Here is a 24,606-nt window from a genome sequence, read left to right as displayed (position 1 = left end):
TTGACATGACACAGGAAACAGGGCCAATTCATAGGGGGCGTATTTTCAAACATTTAAAATATTTTCTAAACCAAAGCTGCTACTGGCCTAAAACCAAAACAGGCACCTACCTTAGCCATATATGAGTCTCCATGAGCAGCGGCATCAAAAAATTCAAAGTCGTTCCCTTATAAAATCCTGGTTAATTATTTTTCATATAAGTATAACACAACTGAAAATGGCTATAAGTCTCAGATTTTACACTAGATGCACAAAAATCTCCAAATGCAGAGATAATCACCTATATTTTCAGGATCAGTAGCAATATTTAACATATCATATAAGTTTTTGACCAAAATAACAACTTAATTTTTTTCTTCTTCAAAGTTTTCAACAGCTAACGAATTACTCAATTTAACATCAGAAACTTGAGGAAAACATGAAGAATCAATTATAAATAATATGTAAATACGTAGATTATTAATACATTCTATATACAATCACAACTTATTATAGAGTAGAATAGCCTTTTATTATCATTATACACTATATACTGTTAGCGAATGAGGCCAGCGGCCGCCTGGCGTAAACAGAGCTTTACTGGCGATGATTCTTGTGAATAAATGCTTAAATACCCGAATTCTTCATAGATATGGACGTAAAACAGTCTCGATTCTTGGTTAAAAGCAAAGAAACCGTGCAGTTAGCATTTATTTTACATATATTGACGAAGTACAATGCTACTATGTTAGTGAATGAGGCTAGCGGCCGCCTGGCGTAAACAGAGCTTTTCTGGCAAAAATTCTTGTGAATAAATGCTTAAATCCCTGAATTCTTCATAGATATGGACGTCAAACAGTCTTGATTCTTGGTTAAAAGTAAACTATGAGGCTAGTCAGTTACGAAAATTAGCCGTCTCCATGTGTAAACAAAGAAGAAAATTCCTGCAAATAAATGCTTCAATCACACATGCATGGTACAAAAAATATTATATTTACCTTGAATCCTTAAAGAAATCACTCCTGAGACAATCCTTTCTGTTTGTATTCGGTACAGCTTTCGTAGTCAGATCCAATCGTAAATAAATCCAAGCTTAAATCCGACATGAGCGCATGCCGTCTTTGGCTATTACTAAATGAAGCTCGTCCCCCCTCTGATAAGGCGTTACGCAGTGACGAAGTGACACGTCAATAGTAATGAAGTCTATGACAAAGCATATTAACCTATCGCTTAGAAAATTACTAAAAAAGAAGTCTTCATTGTTTTTAAAACTGCTATAATTGGACTACTATTGGAATTTTTAAAAATTAAAAAAAAAAAATAAAAAAAAAAGCTTAGATTTTAGAATGTCTTTTATTCAGAGAAACTCTTTACTAACATCTAAAAGCTAGTGTATGTTAAAGGGACTAAACAGGATTTTTAGGGTTAATTTAAAATACTTTTCTACTCTATGCATGCTCCACCAATGCCCTGATGAGGGCAAAGAGCCCTGACATTTTAACTCGGCCTGCCCAAAAGCCATTTTTCTTTCCTTCAATACACACGCCTGTGCAAGTCTTTGGATTTAAATCAAGGCCAAAAGTATTGTAATGAGGGAAAAAAGAAACTATTTAAAAAAAAAAAAAAAAAATTCTAACTGGATGTTTAAGTTTTGTTCTTGAATCTTTCAAAAGCGAAAAATATGTTTTGATTTTTTTCAGTTACAAAGTTGATATTTTCAGGTTCAAAGATTTCTTTTTCACTTTCAGATCTTATTTTTTCAGTTTCAAATTTTTTTCACATTCAAATCTTCAAATCTTTCTTTCGCATATTTTCCAATTTTCATTCATCAAAACTTACCAAGAGTCGTCTAGAGTTACAAAAGAAAAAGCCCCTCCCCTCTTAGCATTAATTTAACTACAGGTATCAAGAAAATAAAGTGAGAGAGTGAATTGATAATTCATCAAAGCACCTACGTTTCCTGAAGGCAGCATCATTTGGGGTTGCTCACAAGTCAACACGCCTCTCATCGAGACTAAGACTAAGACTTGCTATCCACTGATTTTTATGTTTTTCCGGTTGCTGATTCGATGAGCTGAACGCTCGTTCCTTTATTTTCGTGCTCGTACAAGCATGTGCAAGCTACAGTTAGGCTTTAGGCCGGAGGTGGCAGTCGCGGGTAAAAAGGTGACAAAGTCCGCATCGTTCCTTTAACTAATTGGCTGCAATTGACAGTGATAGAAATCAAATCCATTAGAACTGGGAGAACTGGCAGTGATTATCAGGGACAGTGTCGTCAACGATAACTGTAACTAAAATATTTCGTCGCCGAACAATTTTTTCATGATGATAACGAGCTAAAAACGTGTCTTTGGCGACTAAAACATAACGAGACAAATGCCAGTTTACGTCTTGAAGAGAATAGTATCTTTGTTCGTATTTACCGTTCGACTGTTTGTATAACTCTAACACAATATAATGCAGCTGAATCTGCAACAGAAGAAGACCCAAGCACACCCCTCTTCCTGCCCACGGTTCGTTCCTTCAAAAAGACTGAATGTTTAACTAATCCTTGTCATTTTTTCTCGGGAACCTTTTGTTGACTTGTAACATGATGACCCCGAATCCTCGGCTGGTTCTGTCGCTTTTTTGCCTTGCCGTTTGATCGCTGTCGACCTGAATAAATTCTCAACTCGTGTTTCGAAGCCTTTTTCCAGCTTTCAAAATGGAGTCAGTACAAGGGGTTAAGACTACGGTGAACGCGCGGTGGGTCTGGCGGTATCCCGACAACCCGGCCTAAAGGCCAAACTCGGCGCGAAGGGATGAAGAGATGAGAAGGAGACGAAAATGCATCATAGTTTACGTCACATGTTGACAATGTGTGACATTTTATGTGTAGTTGGCCTGCCTTGTAGCAGTGGCTGGTTGTGTCAGTCATGTGATGTGCTGCACCCCCACCCCTCCTGTTGGTGGCTTCCAGGCAGGTATAATTAATTGAAAATAATACTGTTATTAATAAAATTACTGTGTATTATCACCAAGTTTGTATAGATTTGTAGATGCTACAATATGTGCTCGACTTTCAATGTTCATTTGAAAGAGTTGGAAACCTTTATTTATTTTGCGATTAGCTGGCAACCAGTTGAGGTTGTACCCCGCCCACTGCCCACGATTTCCCGAGATAGACTCCAGCACCCCTGCGAATCCTTGTGACAATACAGAGGATCAATGAATGAATGAATAATACGAATGAAAAAACTGATCAATTTATGACAATATTCGGACGTTCACTCTTGTTGATGATTCCTTTCTTGGTCTTCTCATCCAGTCGGGAGGTGCTACAAGAGGTTTTGGACACAGACCTCAGCAACGAAGCGTTCCCTTTTTCCACGCACAAAGTCGTCAACGCGGTGGGCCATCAGGTGAGAACATAGGCACGACTTTTAACTAGAACTACCAAGGGTGGAACAGTTGAAACAAATCCCTTTTGTATCCAGAGAAGGGTCATTTGACCCTAAATCAGCATATCTTTTGTGAGCATTGCGGTCCTCATTAGTCATTCCCATTCACACTCACAAAACCACAGGATTGGATTGCTCCAGTTAGCATTTTGAGTGTTTGCAGGGCAGGGCTGCCTTGGCTTTGTCGGACAGTGGACCGCTCAGTCAGGCAATCGGGCAGACAACCTTTTTACATCTTCTAAAAGCTGCAGTTTGCCTGCAGTACAAGGGACGGTGTAATAAAAAACAAAACATTTTTTATGTGGTGACATTTGACCATTCTCCCTTTTCCCGGGGCTAGGTGTTGGAGGTTGTTGACGAAGCAATTTTTCCTTCTACGCCTTCTTTGCGACCAGATGAGAGTGTGCTAAATTCCTTTGCAAGACCCACTAAGAAGTCCACCCGTCTCTCCTATATTCAAGATACTAACTGCAGCTATCCAGAGTGAAACCCTCCATTCACACCTATCGGCAGCGACTCCACAGGAGTGTGTAGGGGATTGTCTGCTGGATTGCTAGTTTCAGTGGTTTATTGTTTGACAAAGCCAAGTAGTCAGTGTGGTATCGGGGTCAGTTGACACCTTTCTGATCTTTCTTTATTGCCAAAAAAAAAAAAACCCCGGGACTTCCTTAATTGGAAGTGGCGCATTTCATCTTGAAATCTTACCATTTCTCAATGTGACCCTGTTGATCTGAGTCAAATGGATGTTAACTTGGGAGAAGCAAGTAAGTAGTCGATCCGAACTTTAAAAAAGTCGTGGTTGGAGTAGATTGAACTTGCCCTGCCCTACGATCTTAACTGCTGTAATGTCACCACTTTTGTCCTCACCAATGTTATTCTTCATTCATAAGTGGCTCATCTTCTATTCATGTTCTCTTACCTGAGAGTACAGTAAGTGTGTGTGGCCAAATTCCTCAACTTTTGTATTTGAGCCTGACCAACAGAGTTGTTGGCCAGAGCGTGTTGTTCCAGCTCACGCAGCAGCTAACACGTGCCCGAGTCGAGCCCTCTGTCTAAGTTGCCGTTGCTTGAATTATTCAAAGCGCGAGCGACTGGACGGCATCTCTCTCGCGGTGTTTGCGCGCGTACACAAGTGTGTTGCTTGTGCAGCGTTGGTGCTGCTTACTGGTCTTGTCTGGGTGACATTTTAATGGCTGCACTGCTGCGTGAACAGAACATTCTCTGCCCTGTGCTCTCCCTCTGCGCTCAGCTTATTCTCAACCACTAAATTCTCTTAAGGAACAGGCCAGCCCGTCGGCTCATCTGAATTCTTCTAGATGCGCTTTTGTGTTCATTCATGTACAGTGGGAGTCCGTGTTTGATGCATGCAAGTGTGTGCATGTATCTCCCGCATTCGCCCAGGTTTGTGAACGCGCAAGGCGACGTGTACATATGGGGCCCAGGGTGAGTCTCGGCCGGCCAGATGGCCCAACTGTCACAGCGCCCACTGGGGAAACTGTCGCTTCTCGCTTCATACTCCTTTTCCTCGTTTGCTCACTCGTTCACGTTCACTATACAGCCTTCATCTGAGCTTTATCGTTGCCTCCTTATCAAAGCATCATGCTACAGCGGAACCCCTAAGGATGATCACAATCTAATTCGAGGCGCTGGTCTTTCGCAGATTCGCTCATATTTCTATCCTATAAAACCTAATGTTAAGTCATTGAATGTGAACCATCATTGAAGTGCCTTTTTTGCCACATGTAAACTGAAATCATGTTCTTATTGATGGTAGTTAATTCATAAGAATAGATGAACCAGTATTGATGATAATCTGTTACGCCTATTTACTCTGCCGTTCTGCTTGCCAAGGTTGAACTCATACCACACAATACAGGAAGGGTCACAACAATAAAAGACAAAGTAGTGGGGAGTATGGGCTAGGACCACCACAGGATGTTTTCAAATGTGTAGCTTTTTAATGATCTTATCACAACTCCTGATCTCTTTTTGGGATTCCTGAAATCTAGCCGCAGAGATTGTAAAATGAGACTGATGAAAGGAGAAGGGGAACAGCCTGTTTTCAAAGGCTCCATTTTCTATTGAAATCTGGATTCCTCCTTAATTTTGAAGCCTTTTTTATCAGCTAAAATTCCTATTTCCTACCATCTCTTCCATTGATTTAGGTTTTATGAATCTCGTTTTGGACATATAAAATGGCAATTGCCTCTCTCCAACAGGTTTGTTGTGTATTACTATTCATTTTGCTTAGCCTTTTCCTGGCGTCTTTCTTCTGTGCACGGTCCTCACTGAAATGCAAGTCAATGTGGAGCCTGGAGATTGTGTTCGTTTTGTGCCACATCTTCTGTAAGACTCCCCTGTCTCTCTTTTCCAGGTGCGAGCGATGCGTCTTTCCTTTGTCGGAGAGCTGGGCTGGGAGCTGCATATTCCCAAAGAGTCGTGCATTCCCGTCTACCACGCCGTCATGGCTGCCGGCGCCAAGCATGGTATCATCAATTCAGGCTACAGGGCCATTGACTCACTCAGTATAGAGAAAGGTAATTTTACGTCTGCTGGGAGGGATTCAATATTTAGTCTAGTAAATGCTTTATATATGCTTAATAACTATTATTGGAGCAATTAAAAAATAAAAACAATTTTAAATTCAGGAGATGGACAGGGCCTACAAGAAAAGATACTAACTGTATTATGCTAAAAAAAAAAAAAACGATGTAATCCATCAGGGAATAGTATCTTTCCTCGTATTTACCGATCGACTGTATTACTCTAACAGACTTAATATAATCAATCAGGGAATAATATCATTTCTTGTATTTACTGTTTGACTGTTTATATTACTCTAACACACCCAATATAAAGTAAATAGCACTTATACCATACTTTAAGGAAAACAAGCAGAATATAGGGCATAAGAGATACATGACGCCTTCTTATGACAGAAGCCCAAAATGTGCATCATGCAACTAACTGAGCAAGAGTGACGCTGACATCTACAAACCGACATCTGCACTTCCAACTCTCGCAATCAGTTCTTCCGGACAGTCCAGAACAAATGGCGGGACACCCTGTCCCAACACAAGAAACACCAGAGAACGCCCGATATCCAACTGATAACACAACTGGCAAGACTCCAAGAGCCCCTTTGATGCTGATGTGGCAAAATCCACAGCCCTCGTTACCCTGAGAAAAGTAACTACCGAATCCTCCTGTCCAATCCGCAAGCAGACAATAATCCCAAACACACCCTTCTTCCTGCCTACGACAGCCTGCCCCACAAGAGCCTTCAAAAGACTGAATGTTTAACTAAGCATTGGGGGTTTTTTTCTCGGGAACCTTTTGTTGACTTGTGAGACTTGGATCATTGCCTGGATCCCTCTGTGCTGTATGATTGCTGTCGACTCAGAATAAATTGTCAACTTGTGTTTCGAAGCCTTTTTCCAGCTTTCAAATTTGAATCAGCACAAAGGGTTAAGACTTAGGCGAATGCGCGGATTTTGGCCTTTTGACCGGGTTGTCGGTGTCTTGCCGACCCGGGTCGTTGGATCTGCGAGTCCAACGGTTCGGCTGGCGTGATTCCGGCAATCTGGCTTAAAGGTCAGATTCCTTCACTTCTCATATTTTTGGGGGTGTAGTCTTGGAACATGTAATTGTTCATTAATAGAATTATGGTATATTTAGCAGAAGTTTTTGTTGGATTCCCACATTTAACAATCACCCTCCACATTTTCAGGGTACCGCCACTGGCATGCCGACCTTCGCCCTGATGACACGCCTCTGGAGGCGGGGCTAGCTTTCACCTGCAAGCTGAAGAGTGCCATCCCCTTCCAGGGTCGACATCGGCTGGAGAAGCAGAAGGAGGAGGGCCTGAGGAGACGCATTGTCTCCTTCACCATCGACGAGTAAGTCGAGTTTGCGTTTGCGCATTTAAGAGAAAACGAAGGAAATGATACTTTTGCAGTCACACTTTTTGTGCAATAGAGTTGTCCAATTTTCCTCGACCGCTCCATAATATCGGTTGATACAAGCATTTAAAACAATACCAATGTAATATCTGTATTGGTTTTGCCTCAGCGTACTTGTGCGCACCTAAGTCTGTGTGCAAGCCTGCAACCTTTGTGCACAGAATGGGTTGCAAAATAGCACAGTAGCAGTGCTCAGCAACCTGACCTCCAGATGTCTTTCAAATAAGATGCTTGGGCTTAAGTGAGAGAAAGACCCTTATCACTCATGGCGCTCAAATAAAATTAACAATAAATGAAAAAATGAATTCCAAACTCATAACTACTGTGTCACCAGAAAGAAATAATCACTAAGTAATAAAGAACATCATTTTAATTTTAAAAAATCTGTGCAAAAGCCCAGCAAAATGCATTTTGGGAATAAGATTAGGATGGCCATGGATTGAAGTTCTCTGCCGTAGTGACGGAAATCCATCAGAAGGAGCTGCTGGTGGGTGGTAATGCATGACAAAATAGCTGCCAATGAGACAAGCATGTGTGATTGTTAGTCGTTTTTCTGTATATTAGCTTTGGTTGACTGTTACAGCCCTCTGCTGGGTTTTAGCTTCTAATTTCTCTTAATTCATTAGGCTCTACTATTGTAAACAAGGTTAAGATTCAATTGGAAAGAATCCAGTATGTACATTATTTTTTTGTCTTTGGCCTTTGAGATAGACAAGGCTAGATTGTAATTGTGGTTTTTTTAAGCAAACCTGTGCTGGGCGTCATGAGTAAGGTTCGAACCAATGTGGTGAAATTTGAGGCTGAAGGCGAACATTCAAACAGCGCAATTAGTCTGCAAAAGCGTGTATTCTTGTTTATTACGGTTACTGTTCTTGAAATACATTTACGCAGAAAAAATTCATTATAAATGTCCAATTAATGAAAATGGGTTGATTTACCTTGTCTTATGATTGCCTACCTGTATTTGCAATTCGTTGTCACCGCATCATTATTAAAGCATCCAGTGGGGCATCACAATACAGTTAGCAGTAATATGTCCTCGACTGCATACTGTATAATGGTATCGGTTTGATATCCATGTCAGATTTGGGAGTTGGACAACCTCAGGATATCTGTTAAAAAGTCCGTATCAGACAACTCTAGTATGTTCCTATAATCCACGCTGTGTAAAATGATAAATATTTGTATTAAATATTTGAATTGACAACTAATTGAGACGAACTGGGAAAATGACTTTTATTCATGTGGCTTTTTTGAAATGCAGGAAAGTACCCATGTTTGGCCTGGAGGCAATCTTCCGTAATGGCGTCCCTGTTGGCCACCTGCGGCGCTCTGACTACGGCTTCTATGTCGACAAGACAATTGGTTATGGATACATTCGCGATCCCGATGGAGGAGTGGTAATTATCAGCAACTTATTGGAGACGTGCTGAAACGCAAAGTGGAAAATGACGCAGTCGTTTAAACAAGTGTTCATTTTACGATCGAACAAAGCCAACAAAAGGCTTTTCATCTGGATGTGGTGTGGTTTCACAGAGACAAAAAATATTGACGCAATCCCATTTAAGTGCCGATTCTGATAGTGTTGCCTGTACAAAACTGGTCTTCATTGGTCACAACTCGATAGTCCTCATCAAAATGGAGATCAGCTTTATCCGTGTGAAATTTGCACATTGTCAGCTTCATTCTCATCAAATTTTATCGAATTGTGTGCGTGACAAAAAGTCGAAATTTTGCTCGCATACAGTCACAATATTACAAGAGTGAATTCATTGAAGAAAGAAGTCCTAATACTGGAAGAGGCCTAGAACACGACATTATCGGATGTCTGCTTATTTTGCTAGTTCAATGCTTCCTTTACCTATCCAGTTACTGTGGTATGAAAAAGTATCTCAACATTTTGGAATTTCTCACATTTCTGCATAAAATTACCATCAAATGTGATTTGATCTTTGTCAAAATCACAGATTAAAAAAAAAAAAAAACTGTCTGCTTTAACTAAAACCACCCAAACATAGCTTTTCATATGTTAATGATGATAGCATGCAAACAGTAGCCACGTTTACATGCTGACTTTTATTCATACCGATTCAAATCATTCCGAATGGAAATTTCAGATCAGCTGTTTACATGTCACTTCATCTATTCCGATCCATCGTTTACATGTGTCTGCCTTTATTCCGAAAGGACGTTTGACAACTGCCGTCTGACATGCGCAGATTAATCAAAACAAAGCGTCACGTTGCAAAACACGGAGATCGATCGTCAGAGTGCTGCTGTTTTAACTTTAACCCACTTGTTGTGTTTGTGGGGTCGTATCCGCTTCTGCTGTTTTGCCTTGTAGTAGCCGGTTGTCAGCGTATTCCACCGATTTCTAATCTGGTCAACGCTCCGGTCTATTCCGGCTTCGTGTAACCTCTGGTGAACTTTTTTAAATGGTTCACTGTTCCTCGTTTTACGCCCGTCTAAGCGAGCAATTATATTCAATTCTTTTAAAGTTTGAATTAAATACAATCTTTCCGTCGGACTCCAATTAGGTGCGCTGTGCTTGGAATCCATGTTGCAAGTGACGTCACCACGTCAGTACGGAGCATGTGCAGAAAGAACGCAACCAGACACCATTCCGCTTCCCTGTTTACATGATATAATTTTACTTCTAATCGGTTTGGGAAAAGGACTATTCCACCCCTGTGAATCGGAATGAAATTCCATTCGGTTTGGGCCTGTTCATTCCGAATGAGGTGTTTATATGGAACACATTTTTCGGTTTGAACAAATATTCCGATTGTAATTGGAATATTTGGCTCCATGTAAACGTGGCAACTGACAGAAGGGGGAAAAATAAAGTTAACCTTCTGCCTAAGGAGACTTAAAGAGCAATTCAAACCAATTTTTACCAAACATTTCAAGACAGGTGTGTGCCCAATCAATGATGAGTGATTTAAAGCTGCCCTGCCCACTATAAAACACACACTCGTGGTAAGAAATGTCTTGATAAGAAGCATGTGCATCATGGCTCAGTCAAAAGAGCTGTCTGAAGACCTGCGATCAAGGATTGTTGATTTATAAAAAGCCGGAAAAGGATACAAAACCATCTCTAAAACTCTGGATGTTCGTCAGTCGTCACTCAGAGAAGTTGTCTACAAATGGAGAGAGTTTGGCACTGTTGCTTCTCTCCCAAGGAGTGGCGGTTCACCAAAGATGATGCCAAGAGATCAGAGCAGAATACTCAGAGAGGTAAAAAAGAACCCTAGCGTGTCTGCCAAAGACTTACAGAAATCACTGGCACTATAAGTAAAACAATAGCTAAGAATGATGTTCATGGGAGGACTCCACGGAGGAAGCCAATGCTGTCCAAAAAAACCATTGTTGCTTGTTTAATGTTCGCAAAAAGGCACTGGGACACTCCACAGACGTTTTGGCAAAATATTTTGTGGACTGATGAAACCAAAGTTAAATTGTTTGGGAGTAGCACTCAATGTCTTGTGTGGAGGAAAGATGGAACAGCTCACAAACATCAACACCTCATCCCCACCGTGAAGCATGGTTGAGGGAGCATCATGATTTGGGGCTGTTTTGCTGCCTCAGAGCCTGGACAACTTGCAATCGTTAATGGAAGAATGAATTCAAAGGTTTTGCAGGAAAACCTGAGGCCGTCTGTCAGACTGTTGAAATTGAAAAGAGGATGTGTACTGCAGCAAGACAATGAACCAAAACAAAAAAACAGAACAAAATACACTTTCTGGAGTGGCTTAGTCAAAGTCCAGAATTGAACCCCATTGAGATGCTGTGGCATGACGTAAAGAAAGCGATTCATGCCAGACATCCCAGGAATCTGACTGAACTACTGCAGTTTTGGAGAGCAGAATGGGCCAAGATGAGTCCTTATTGATGTGCCACACGGATCTGCAGCTACAGGAAGCGTCTGGTTGAAGTTAATGCTGCCAAAGTGGGGGCCACAAAATATTACATGTGATGGTTCACTTATTTTTCCCCTTTCTGTCATTGTAATACATAAACCCTGTTAATTTTTGGCTGGTTTTAGTGACAGCAGACAGTTTTTTCATCTGTGTGATTTTTGCAAAGATCAGCTCACATTTGATGGTGATTTTATGCAGAAATATAAGAAATTCCAAAAGGTTCAGATACTATTTCATACCACTGTACTAGTATATATTTATAGAAAGCGTTTTACAGAGCATCGAAAACATTTTAAGGTTCATCCTGTTATCTCGAATAATTTAAGTAAAGCCTTTAATAATAACAATGTATCTCAAGTGTAAAAATCCTATATAACAATAAACTTTGTATTTTTGTCAGCATTTAGAATGACCTTTTTGAATGTTACAAAAAGAGCTATATTGCCCTAAAATGTATTTGTACCTCAGTTTGGTTGTTCAGTGGGCGGGACAAAAAAGGCTTTCAATCCTGATATGTCCTCTCCTTTTTCAGGTGAGTGCCGATTTCATTAAAAATGGCGAGTTCACCCTGGAGAGGATGGGAGTCACGTACAAGGCCAAGGCCCATCTCAGATCTCCATTTGACCCCGAGAACAAGCGTGTGAAGGGCATCTATGACTGACGTGGACCTCCGATGTTTGGCACGCAGGTGCAAGGCTTCAATGGTCTGTTCAATACAGAACTTTGGTTCATGCTGTGACTGCCTGGGAATTTGATATTCATTTATACGGAGAATAGCTAATATGAAATTCATCTCTTTTGAATGGGGTATCACTGAAGGTTCTTCCTTCCCTCAACTTCATGTTTAGTAGGGAGTCATTTCAAAATCAGTAAGACTTCTTTGCAGAATTGATTGTAACAGCACCTAATTGCAGACAATTAAAAACAATTACATTATCAATTCAAATGAAGCTCATTCTTTGCCCCATCTTGTGAGTTACCCCAAAATATCAGGCAGGTTGTTTGTTTTTAAGAGCGCAAATGCTGAACTATAGTAAAGTTAAAAAAAAAAAATTTTTTTTTTTTTTAAGTTTGCACAAACGGTGACACCAAGGACGTAGGTTTGGTCTCAACATTGGTAGGTACGATATACTGTACACTTTTTGCTGGGGACGGGACATAAGACCAAACAGATTATTGAACGGGTTTCCGGGCTACATTTCTCACGAATATCAACCTAATGAATTGATAGGCTAAATGATCAATGCAAAATAAATCTTTATTGACTTGTATTAACTTGCATGTGTATTGGTTCAGGTGTTCAACGTTCGATTGAAACCTTTGTTTTCAAAAACTACCAGAGAAACATTTTGAATTGCGTGACATAATGCAAACAATGATCTAAATGAGGGACGGCTAGCATGACTTTGTTTTTCCTTGTGGAGGCTGGCTTGACCACAGTAGTTTTGCAGGTTAGCAAGTTCACACAGTTTATGGTTATGTTAACTCTGATGAAGGTCAGACTTTCAGTAGCAAAATTAGTGGTGTTTTCCCACCTCCACACAACACTGACATATTTTTACATTACTTATAGTAGCTGCTGCTGCTGCTGGCCGAAAAAACTCCTAATATCCCTCCTCTTCGGAGGAGGCGGCATTATGTCGACATGTATCTGTAGAGGCTGCGCGAGTGTGTCACTGTGTGGCAGGGGACAGGGTCCAGTCATCAGTCAATCAAATGTGCGTTTGAGAAGGAAAACAATAGACCGGCACATTCACTTAATAATGGTAGGGGCAATTCTATCCTTACAACATAGGGGAAGACAATCTAAATCTCCTAAATAACTGAACTCCTTATATAATGCAAACAGTGTTGCTTAAAAGTTGGTGACAATTTGAGCATCCTGAAAAGTTGGTAGTGTCATGTCCCTACCATCCCTATGCAAACCTACGCCCTTGAGTGGCACCCACTCTTGTCCACCAATTGAATAAAATAAGCCAAAACAAGATGTGCCCTTCTCCTTATAAAAGCATTATTAGATCAAAATGGTTGCGAAGCAGAAGATATGACAGCTTCTTGCTTTACATTCTCATTTTGGAGCTTGAAGACAAATATCTGTTCTAAGTCAAATGGCAATTTAGCTCTGTGCCAGGATACTTTCAAAGTCTATACAGTATAATATATCATTGGTCTAACCTTATTTCTGGCTCATCCTATGCGGTCTGACGGCAATACGTTCTCCAGTTACACTATCCCTGGAGGCACTTTGAGTCACATTACAGAAGACTGATGTCTATTATGAGAATAATGACTTTAAAAAAATGTTCCTTGCAGTTTGACGTGACATTGAGCAAAAAAATTGAAGGACACCTCATGTGACAGACTTCATGTTTGGTGCAGTCTTAATTACTTCATGTTTACCATGCAAAATGAATAAAAGTACTCAAGGACCTTCTTGTTTGATTGTGTGGAAAAATTGTTTACAAAAACCAATTGTGAAATGTGATGCGGTGAGTTTATTAAAGATGATTATGGATGTCTTTGCTTTTCGATGTCCTTTATAGGCCATAGCCTTTTCAGTTAAATTTTGATCTTTAACCTGCTGTTGCGTGCATTATTAACAAAGTGTGATTGTTTGTTGCTAGCTTTAACTTGAACACACACAGACACGAGTGCCAAATTCACAGCACTGATCTCCGTGGTCCAACTTGTATTATCTGCACATTGTCTGATTGCACTTCCTCATACAAAGTACGCATCAAACTTACGCTGAGCAAAAAAAAAAAATTGCACTTATTGCAGGGTCATTCTGGAACGTAACCCCATGATGGTGAAGCAATGGCTGGTTTTATCGTTTTTTAAATTTCTACTTATTGCTTGTCATCCCACTGAGGCTAAAACTTAGAACATAGCAGTTAATCTGCACCGTTTATTCTCAAATGTTTAATATTGGCAATAAATTTTATACTTTCACGTTATGAAACACAAACGTCATCTTTTTGCTTTATACAAAAGAAAAAATATGCAGCAAGACATTTGCTGTAGAACATTTCCCTTCAAAAGACATTTTCTTTTTTCAGAGTGCTTTTTGTTTTTGCCTGGATCAACACAACGCTCCAAACTACAAACAGCGTGTATTTACTTATAAGCGTGTAATTCAAATAGGACATCTTCTATGATCACATGCAACACAGACATGAGAGCCAACATGCAGTGTAACTTTGGCCACCTTCAGAGGAGACCAAACTGGCTCAGACGGTCAGGTAAATCTGGGCTACTAGTGGCGCGTGCTCTGACCTTACATGGGTAAGGGGACTTTTTCAAGGGGGAGGTCACAACCGGTAGCGTCTGTTTATTCCATTCTCCCTGAAGAAAGAAGCATATCACATATGTGAAAAGTAATACTAACAACTACGGAATAAATGCTCAAGTACCTTTCCATATCATTTATTTATTCCTTGCATTTTTGGACAGTGGTACCTCTACTTACAAAATAAGTTTGTTCTGGAAGTAGTCTCGTAACCTGAAAATTCTGTGTTTTCCACGTAAATGCCCTAATCCGTTCCAAGCGGTACTGAAACACCATATTGAATTTTATAATCGAGGTAAAACCAGAATAAAACAACAGCCAAACACATTTCAATCATTTCATATACCTAACCTAAGCTAACCGTTAATACCTGTCATGAAGTCGATAATAGAACATAGTACAGTAATGCAAAGGAAAATAGAACAAAATATCCTACCTTCTTCACGATGGTGCATATCGCACATCTTACTTACACTTTGTGACGCAAAAACATAAGAACACCTGTGCTCTAATGTGCTAACGTAGTGAACCGCTTGAAAAAAACTTAATGAGACAAAAAGGTGAGGAGACCTGTGTTCTTTTTGCAAAGACGACGAGCCCGCTATGACAACAACAACAACAACACAGTCGAGCCTGTGCACGTCATCATACTGCGACACCCAAATTGAAATGTCATCAACAATAGGCCATTGGGAGAGCAGAATTGCATGATGAGAAAGATTATGACCAATAGGGCAGGAGGATCTCATGGCGCGACAATTAAAAGCAGGAAGTATTTTCTACAGTACTCTACTGTATTTTTGCCTCTCATATCCTGAAATTTCTTTCGTAATAAAAGGCAGTATTTTCCCGTTGTGGTGTGTCGTAACCTGAAAATTCCATTTGTAGACACATTCAGAAGTGGAGGTACCGCTGTACTAGTTTACATTTATGGTTCTTAATACTGCAAACATATACAGTATAATATTGTCTGTGTACATGTCCATAAAAAATATCATTCAACGTAACCTATCCTATTTTGCATTGTTAGTCGTTTGTCATACTTACAGGAAAGAGCCGCGCGGTGGACTGGTTGCAGTGCATGGAGATGGGCGCCGTATTATAAAGCGAGTCCAGCACTTGCGTAGCGAAGCCGTCCCACTGTAGTCCGGAATACTGTTCGGTCACATCGTCATTGCCGCAAACACACTGATCCTTACCCTGGAATCTGAAGAACAACGTCACGCTTTCATCTCAAAGGGACTACTAGTGAGGTCGAGTAATCTGCTCTTTGATCAAGTGCTTGTGAAAGTGGGAGCAATCATTGACGGATCATTCCGCACTACCTGTTAATGAAGCTGAAGTACTTCTGCAAGTGATCCAGGTCCACGTGGCTCTTGCACAGCTCCAGCTGAGTGCGAGGATAGTAGTGGACGTAGTTGACACACATTTCCTCCATGATTCCGAAACCACCCTGAGGAAACATGGATATTAGGTACGCATTCACAGTGGGTTGTTTGCTCCATGTTTTTGGTTTTTAGCATACCATTTTAAAAGTTCAAATGTTGAAACATTGTTGTGATCCTGCCTTAGGTTCCACATTGATGCCTTTCTCCCTGTCTGCAGGCTGCAGTTAGGGTTTGGTGAGGCTAACTAGCGACACCTGTCCTGTGGCTCATTAGTAGAGCCTTTTTAAGGCCAGGCTAAACGTACTCCAGTTGCCAGAGGATTCCAGCGCTAACACTTAGATTAATATGTTCCCCTTCAGCCTTCCACTTGCGCTACACAAATGTGGCCTTCAGGAGAGTGAGTGGAATTTTCCCTTGAGAGATTACGAGTATAATGCATTAAAAAAAAAATTTTTTTTTTAAAGATTACATTATTATAATTGCTGCCCGTAGTAACGTCCAACTTCTGTTTTACTCCGGGAGCTTCTCCAGATTAGGTTTGATGCAGGAGAGACTGGGCTAATGTGAGACATCCCCTGTATCGAAGTGAGGGAGCACATTTGTGATTATGTTTTCAAGCCCCTACCAATTCACCTTGTCCATGATGAAGAGATCCTCCTCCTACTTTTGGTAAACATGTTTTTTCCCCCCAAATATATTTTTTGCATGTAAATGTAAAAATGTCTTTTTGTCAACTTAATCAGCTGTTGTGCCAAAGCAAATTGATTTAGCTCGAAAATATTTATCTCCACCGGTTGATTAACTAACAACATATAAAAACATAATGATGCTCACTTAAGATTAGCTTGTGTTGCTAGGAGAGGTTTTCTTTCTTACAAAATTATTTTTTTCTTACAAAAAGTTCTCACTTCACTCCTTCATGTCAGCAGTGACACTGCACTCTCACATCACAAGTATTTGCACCCTCCATGGTGTCAGACAGGCCAAACCCTGAGTTGCAGAAGATCTGGATGGCCCACCCATGCAGATGAACTACTCGCTTCAGATAATTCACTGACTTGTACTCATATATCCACTGCACATAGTCCACTGGGATAAGCCTGGTCAGCTGACCAGATGTGCCACATGATCTCAGTCAGAAATGGCCTTTTCCCAACCAAAGAAAAGACCGACCCGAAAAAGAAAGCAACCAAACAGAAAATTGTAGTTAGCAGCTCTGAGGAGACTGATGTCCTTATCCCACTTGTCCACTTGATGAAAGAAATGATCCAGATCACTCAGATCTGGCCGTGGGTCGTTTTCTCATATTACAGTGGTATGAAGAAGTATCTGAACCTTTTGGAATTTCTCACATTTCTGCATAAAATCACCATCAAATGTGATATGATCTTTGTCAAAATCACAGATGAAAAAAAACTGCTTCAACTAAACCAATAAATGTTTGGGTGGTTTTTCATATTTTAATGAGGATAGTATTCAAACAATGACAGAAGGGGGAAAAATAAGTGAACCATCACATTTAATATTTTGTTACACCCCCCCCCCCCCCCCCCACACACACACACCTTTGGCAGCAGTAACCCTAACCAGACGCTTTCTGTAGCTGCAGATCAGTCTAGTCCTGACCTACGTGCCAATCTTGGCCCATTCTTCTCTTCAAAACTGCTGTAGTTCAGTCAGATTATTGGGATGTCTGGCATGAATCGCTGTCTTTGGGTCATGCCACAGCATCTCAATGGGGTTCAAGTCTGGACTTTGACTTTGCCATTCCAGAACGTGTATTTTGTTCTTCTGAAGTTGATTTACTTCTGTGTTTTGGATCATTGTCTTGTTGCAGCATCCATCCTCTTTTTAGCTTCAACTGTCTTACAGACGACCTCGGGTTTTCCTGCAAAACTTTTGAATTCATTCTTCCATTGATGATTGCAAGTTGTCCAGGCCCCGAGTAAGCAAAACAGCCCCAAGTCATGATGCTCCCTCCACCATGCTTCACAGTGGGGATAAGGTGTTGATGTTGGTGAGCTATTCCATGTTTCCTCCACACGTGATGCTGTGTGTTACTCCCAACAATTCAACTTTGATTTCATCAGTCCACAAAATATTTTCCCAAAACATCTGTGGAGTGTCCAAGTGCCTTTTTGCAAACTTTAAACGGGCAACAAGGTTTTTTTTAGTCCTCCCATGAACACCATAGTTTTACACATAGTTGATGTGTGCACAGAGATATTGGACAGTGCCAGTGATTTCTGTAAGTCTTTAGCAGACACTCTAGGCTTCTTTTTCTAGCGTTTTTTTTTTTTTTTTGGGCGTCATCTTTGGTGGACGGCCACTCCTCAGGAGAGAAGCAACAGTGCCAAACTCTCACCATTTATAGACAACTTCTCTGACTGTTGATGGCTGAACATCCAGACTTTTAGAGATGTTTTTTTTTTTTATCCTTTCCCAGCTTTATACAAATTAGCAATCCTTGATCGCAGGTCTTCAGACAGCTCTTTTGACCGAGCCATGATTCACGTCAGATAATGCTTCTCATCAAGACATTTCTTACCAGGTGTGTGTTTTCATAATGGGCAGGGCAGCTTTAAACCACTCATCAGTGATTGGGCACACACACCTAACTTAAAATGGTAAAAATTGGTTTCAATTGCTCTTTAAGTCTCCTTAGGCAGAGGGTTTACCTACTTATTTTTCCCCCCTTCTGTCATTTTTTGCATGCTATCCTCGTTAAAATATGAAAACCTATAAATGTTTGGGTGGTTTTAGTTAAAGCAGACACTGTATTTTCATCTGTGTGATTTAAAAAAAAATATCAGATCATATTTGATGATTTTATGCAGAAATGTGAGAAATTCCAGAAGGTTCAGATACTTTTTCATACAACTGTATGTTATGATGTATGATGATATGTTCTATTATTGTGTAGGTGATCTTGAGTTGCATTCAGGTGTATAAAAAATGTGTTAGATTGACCAAACCTGACGATGCTGTTACTATTCTAACATTCATTCTGAATTGTCTTGTTATCAAGCTACATGTTAGGATTTTCACTGCATTTGCTATTATGATTTCTGATATTAAGATGGAAAAAAGTAACTGACTCAGTTTACCCCTCATTGGTTCACTTTACCCCTTTCATTTTTTTCTAGTCTGTCTCAGTTTGCACTGTAGATGGGGTGAAGTAAGACAGAATAACTAGTTATATTTTCAATACCATTCATCCTAAGTACATTCTGATCATTTCTGTTGCTAGGAAACACCCTAAATAAATGGGAACTATCGAAACTTGACTTGTTTGTTGTTTTAGCTTGCTTGGAGGAGAGCAACTGTAAAAAATGTCTCACAGCATTACCCCAGTCTCTCCCCTACCTTTTTTTAAAATAATGTATAGTTGAATTTGTGTTAGAAATGCTCTCTCACCACTGTGGGCTTCTCCCTGTCTTCTGTGTTATAAGTACACTTTGTTATGAGAACATCACCCTGTTGAAAGAAGCAGACCATTTAGTCTTTTACTTTAGTTTAATACATCAGACAAAGAAAAAAAAATGAAAGAAAAAAGTTTTCTTTGACAGAATGTATCATTATGCTACTAAAATGCCAGCTTGTTCTAAAGTCACCTCAGTTTAAGTAACAAACTGCATGTTTGCAAATTGCTTTCACTCACATGAGTAAATACTAAATTGAAAAATACTACGATGATCAGAATGTCAATTTTTCTTCTTCCTACTTACTGGTAAAACGTTTGCCATCTTCCTCAGAACTCGTATAGTCTGGGGAGGGGAAAAAATATATATATAAGAAAGGGACCATATTTCATTGATTAGACATGTCGAAATTTACCCAGCCTATGAGTAAAAAAATACATAATCCCTATATTTTTTTAAATCCGTAATTCTTGCTGTTCATTATGATGATTGCTTGATTAAATAATTGATTAGTGCACCTAATGGTGTTCATAAATTCTAAGCAGAACGACAGAGCACTTAAAAATAAATGAGAATTTTCTCCAATGTGTTTTTTTTTTTTTTTTTTTACGGGTTTAGCTGCACTTGAGGAAGCTTTCGTGGCACATAGTCTTCGCTGCTATTGACAGAGTGTGTAAACAGCCGTAATATCCCTAATGAGGCTGAGTGCTTAGACAGCAGCCTCAGTAAGGTGGGCTGGTGGCAAATGATGTGCAAGGCAGCTCAGCAGATGTTCTTCTTTACTTCATGTTCTTATGTTCATCTTCAGGATGGCAATATGAAGAATAGACGTCTTAATTTTCATGTTTGTCACTCGTGATGGTAAGCTCACGAGCAGATGTTGTTTGAAAGACTCGTTGTACCGACTGCAGAACTCGATTATCATGTATAAACATGAAGTGAAAGGGTACTTCCAGGTGGAAGACTGAAAGATGCTACCATTGACCTGAACACAAAATTGGGTTTACCACTTAGCATAGATGGGATCAAACTACACATATTCAAGTCTCAAGCGTCATCATGTGTCTCAAGCTCCCAAGTCATTTTAGTCAAGTCACTTTAAAATTGAGAATCCAATGTGTATTGTATGGCTAGGATTGTTGTGTTGTTTCAGAAGTACTCTACACCACGCACAGATTTGCATCCTCTGCCACTAGAAGGGGAGAGCACATGTTAATTATCTCCGCTTGTTTGTTTGTTTGTTGGTGTGTGTCAACCACATTCAAATGAGACTGACAGTCATACTATTCACTGACAGTGTTGGGGAAGTTGAGGCAAGCCACGCTGTTGCCCTCACATAAGTGCTTGGTGATCAATACAACAAAATCATTTAAAAAAAAAAATTATATATATATATATATATATATATATATATATATTGGATTACTCCTCACAATTTGGGATAGTATTATTTTCAATAGTAATCTCAATAATATTCGTCTCGGCATAATTCAGCAAAACTATCATCAAAAATACACTGTGCAGAAAGACAATCATTTCATTCATTCATTTTCCATGCCGAGGGTTGCGGAGCCAGCTAACTATGGGCAGTAGGCAGGGTACACCCTGAACTGGTTGCCAGCCAATCACATACAACCATTCACGCACACACTCATACCTACGGACAATTTAGAGTTTAATCAGCCTACCACACGTTTTTGGGATGTGGGAGGAAACCGGAGTTCCCGGAGAAACGGGGAGAACATGCAAGCTCCACACAGGAAGGCCGGGATTGAACCCTTCATGTCAGAACTTTGAGGCGGACGTGCTAACCACTCAATCATTTCAATCATCACAGATCATTTCTTCAAGTGTCAATTGTTAAGTGACAATTACATTTATCATCTTCATGTGCATTTTCAATATTTTTCATTTTTATTGATACTTTCTACAGTTATAAGTCAATTTTGATACAAACACACATCATGTTAACTACAACCACAAATTTATTTTCCTTAAGTTAATTAAGTTACACTTGCACCAAACTGACCTCTACAAGTTGGTTACAACCACACATTTTACAGGCTGTCAAGGCTCATGTTGTTGGTGGTGTGTACACTGTCATTTTGATACATTCCTCCCTTATTCGTTGATGGATCAGGATGAGATTTGGTAGGGAGGCTGCAATTATCCTCAGAGCCCGATTTTCAGCAGGGCCAAGAACAAAAAGTAGTATTTGCCATGGCAAAATGGTTTTTGCCATGTGTCATTTTATTTAACCACATGGCAAAATGGATTTTGCCACGTGGCATTTTTTCCCTACGTGTTTCAAAATGGATTTTGCCATGAGGCATTTTTTGTTTGTTTTTTTTGCAATGTGGCGAAATGTATTTCGCCATGTGGCATTTTTTTTGCCATGTGACAAAATTGATTTTGCCGTGTGGCAGTTTTTTTTGGGGGGGAGGGCATGTGGCAAAAAAATGGCACGTGGCAGTTTTTTTGCCAGGTTCCTTTTTTTGGGGGGGGGGGGGGGGGGGGGGCGCATGTGGCAAAAAAAATGCCACATGGCAAATATCACTTTTGGTTCTCGCTGTCTCTCCCGATTTTTTTTTTTTTTTTTTTTTGTATCAGGCTAATGAATTAATTGCTGCCTTATATTTACCGGTAGATTAGGAGCTAGCCACTAATTCAATTTAGTAGGGATTCATCTCAACTTGCATCATCCCCCACCCCAACTCTTTCAGTGCCATGGATGATGATAGACGTCCAATCACATGGGCCTTTTTAATTCTTCTGCTGTGAAACGAATATTAGTTTGTCACGAGTAGACGTCCAATCCATTTGAACTGCGAGGGAGGGCTGGCAGCCAATGAACATTTGTTTCCTCCCAGTTCAAATGGATTGGACGTTTGTCACCGTCAATGGCAGTCAGCAAGTAAAAATTTTTGACAAACTTTGGATTTGTTTTGAAGGTTAAGAATAGCAAATAATGACTTTATCCCACTTCTGTAGTGAGCACACTCTTGAATCTATTGGAATAACAAAATGCGTAACAAAAGGCTCACACCTGGTAGTGTGTGCTGAAGTGTTGATCCTCCTGTACAATCTCTATCTCTTTGCCCCCCCTCACCAAAACAGTGCGCACCCCACGGCCTGCCAAGTGAGTGTGCAGCTGGGACGCGAATATAAAGATGCCACCTCGAGGCAGAGCCTGTAAAAGAAGACAAAATGATCACTTATCCAGGAATAGATTCTAGTACACTAATGGAGCCAAAATGTTCACACTCAAAAAGCAAAAACTTGGCTCTTCAACTACCACCACAGTAATCAATATTAGATTTGACAATTTATGTTATTGTAAACTTTATTGTGTGCTTTGGTTTATAAGCTCATGCCTACTTTGAACATTTAATTTAGTGATTTTTCCTTTTTGGGGGGGCTCACATCTAAATGGAGACCATACATCACTTGATAACACTTTAGATGCAGAATGTGTCAGGTGTTCTTACAGTGCGTGTACACTTGGAAGTGCAGTAGCCGGTGAGATAGAAGTTGTGTTGTTTAGGTGGGACGGCCATGATGGGCGTGTAGACCAGGCCCAGCTCCATGATCCCGGCGTCGTAGCGCCTCAAACTGGGGGTGTAATGTAACCTTATCCCCGATGAGTCACGTCTGCCTGCACGCAGCAACGTCGCTGATCGTTAATGCGCTTTACGTGCGGTCCATTTACTCCCTGTAACATATTCACATGCTCGCAGGGCAGAATAATTTAAGCGGGATATTCGGAAGCGTTCACGGGTGAATGATTTAAGGCGGATACATTGTTTATCTCTTTTCGGTTTGTTAGAGGACATTCTGGCGGGAACGACGGCAGAAGAATCCAGATGTCATTGTCGTAAAAAGCAAAGTCATCGTTACTCAATCTTTCCTGTGAAACAAAACATGACCAAGACTATATTAAAGGACAGTATAAACAGTCAAGTTTGGCAAGGGGCCTAAAGAATATCATAAGCGGTCACCTACATATACGCTACAGGCTAATATTTGTTACATTAAACTATTCTCAAAAATGGAAACTTTACATTTCGTAGAAAGTGTCTAGGCTCCCTCGTTTCTAGTACGTGCATGGCAGATTTGTTTGCTCTAATCAGATTCCAACTTCTCTGTACCGCAATCTAATCTGCAAAGGGCTCACTGAAGTGTTCATACTTAACCTTTATTAGCAATGAGGCCGTTTCTTAAAGCGATAAGATATCTAATTTATACTCACCGAGCCAGAGTACTGGCCCTCAATGAAATCCCCTATCACCCTATTATTGCTTGGTCATGGCAAAACTGGACAAAAGTATTGGCACCCCTGCATTTCTGTCAGATAATGTTCAATTTCACCCAGAAAATGATTGCAATTACAAATGCTTTGGTAATAATATCTTCATTGATTTTGCTTGCATTGAAAAAAAACAAAATTGATTTTTTTTTTTTTTTTAACTCATTATAATTTTACACAAAACTCCAAAAATGGGCCGGACAATATTTGGTAGCACAACCTTTAGACAAAATACCGCTTCCGGTATCTATCAGTGAGTTTCTTCCAATGCGAGACCATTCTTCTTTGGCCAACTGCTCCAGGTCTCTGAGATTTGAAGGCTGCCATTTTCAGATCGCTCCACAGGTGTTTTATGGGATTCAGGTCTGTTCACTTTAGAAGTCTCCGGTGCTTTCTCTCAAACCATTTTTGAAGTGTGTCCTGCTGGAAGACCCATAACCTCTGAAGGAGACCCAGCTTTCTACATTATGCTGCAAAATTTGTTGGTAGTCTTTATAATGTCATGCACACGGTCAAGCAGTCCAGTGCCAGAGGTAGCAAAGCAACCCCAAAGCATCAGGGAACCTGCGCCATATTTGACTGTGGGGACCGTGTTCTTTGAAGACCTCGTTTTTTCCCCCCTGACGCTATATTGATGCCTTTTCCCCAAAAAGCTCTACCTTTGTCTCATGTGACCAGAGAACATTCTTCCAAAATGTTGGCTTTCTCAGGTAAGTTTGGCAAACTCCAGCCTAGCCTTTTTTATCTCTGTGTGTCAGAAGTGGGGTCTTCCTGGGTAGAGTCCCTTTTCATTCAGACGCTGACGGATAGTATGGGTTGACACTGTTGTACCCTCGGACTGCGGGACAGCTTGAACTTGTTTGGATGTTCGTCGAGGTTCCTTATCCACCATCTGCTTAA

General features: G+C 40.3%; 2 protein-coding genes across 3 annotated transcripts in view; one reads left to right on the top strand and one right to left on the bottom strand.

Moving 5' to 3' along the window:
• Nucleotides 1-13,828, top strand: part of sardh (sarcosine dehydrogenase) — a 74,887-nt gene extending 61,059 nt beyond the window's left edge. Inside the window, exons 18-22 of one of the 2 annotated variants that reach the window (XM_057819684.1) lie at nucleotides 3,287-3,380; nucleotides 5,794-5,956; nucleotides 7,150-7,318; nucleotides 8,646-8,781; nucleotides 11,834-13,828. In XM_057819684.1, coding sequence (XP_057675667.1) covers nucleotides 3,287-3,380; nucleotides 5,794-5,956; nucleotides 7,150-7,318; nucleotides 8,646-8,781; nucleotides 11,834-11,962 — 691 coding nt within the window. In that variant the 3' untranslated portion in view covers nucleotides 11,963-13,828. The remainder of the gene's footprint in view (nucleotides 1-3,286; nucleotides 3,381-5,793; nucleotides 5,957-7,149; nucleotides 7,319-8,645; nucleotides 8,782-11,833) is intronic. The other variant, XM_057819683.1, reaches the window with a different exon arrangement.
• Nucleotides 13,829-14,187: 359 nt separating this feature from the next.
• The window catches only part of dbh (dopamine beta-hydroxylase (dopamine beta-monooxygenase)), a 28,994-nt gene continuing 18,575 nt past the window's right edge, over nucleotides 14,188-24,606 (bottom strand). Inside the window, exons 6-12 of the mRNA XM_057819685.1 lie at nucleotides 22,889-23,055; nucleotides 22,447-22,590; nucleotides 19,707-19,745; nucleotides 19,396-19,455; nucleotides 15,916-16,043; nucleotides 15,638-15,797; nucleotides 14,188-14,646 (exon numbers count right to left, since the gene is read on the bottom strand). Coding sequence (XP_057675668.1) covers nucleotides 14,512-14,646; nucleotides 15,638-15,797; nucleotides 15,916-16,043; nucleotides 19,396-19,455; nucleotides 19,707-19,745; nucleotides 22,447-22,590; nucleotides 22,889-23,055 — 833 coding nt within the window. The 3' untranslated portion in view covers nucleotides 14,188-14,511. The remainder of the gene's footprint in view (nucleotides 14,647-15,637; nucleotides 15,798-15,915; nucleotides 16,044-19,395; nucleotides 19,456-19,706; nucleotides 19,746-22,446; nucleotides 22,591-22,888; nucleotides 23,056-24,606) is intronic.

This window comes from Corythoichthys intestinalis, chromosome 17 (assembly GCF_030265065.1).
Source record: "Corythoichthys intestinalis isolate RoL2023-P3 chromosome 17, ASM3026506v1, whole genome shotgun sequence".
NCBI lineage: Eukaryota > Metazoa > Chordata > Actinopteri > Syngnathiformes > Syngnathidae > Corythoichthys > Corythoichthys intestinalis.
This window is presented reverse-complemented; position numbering and strand designations above follow the sequence as displayed.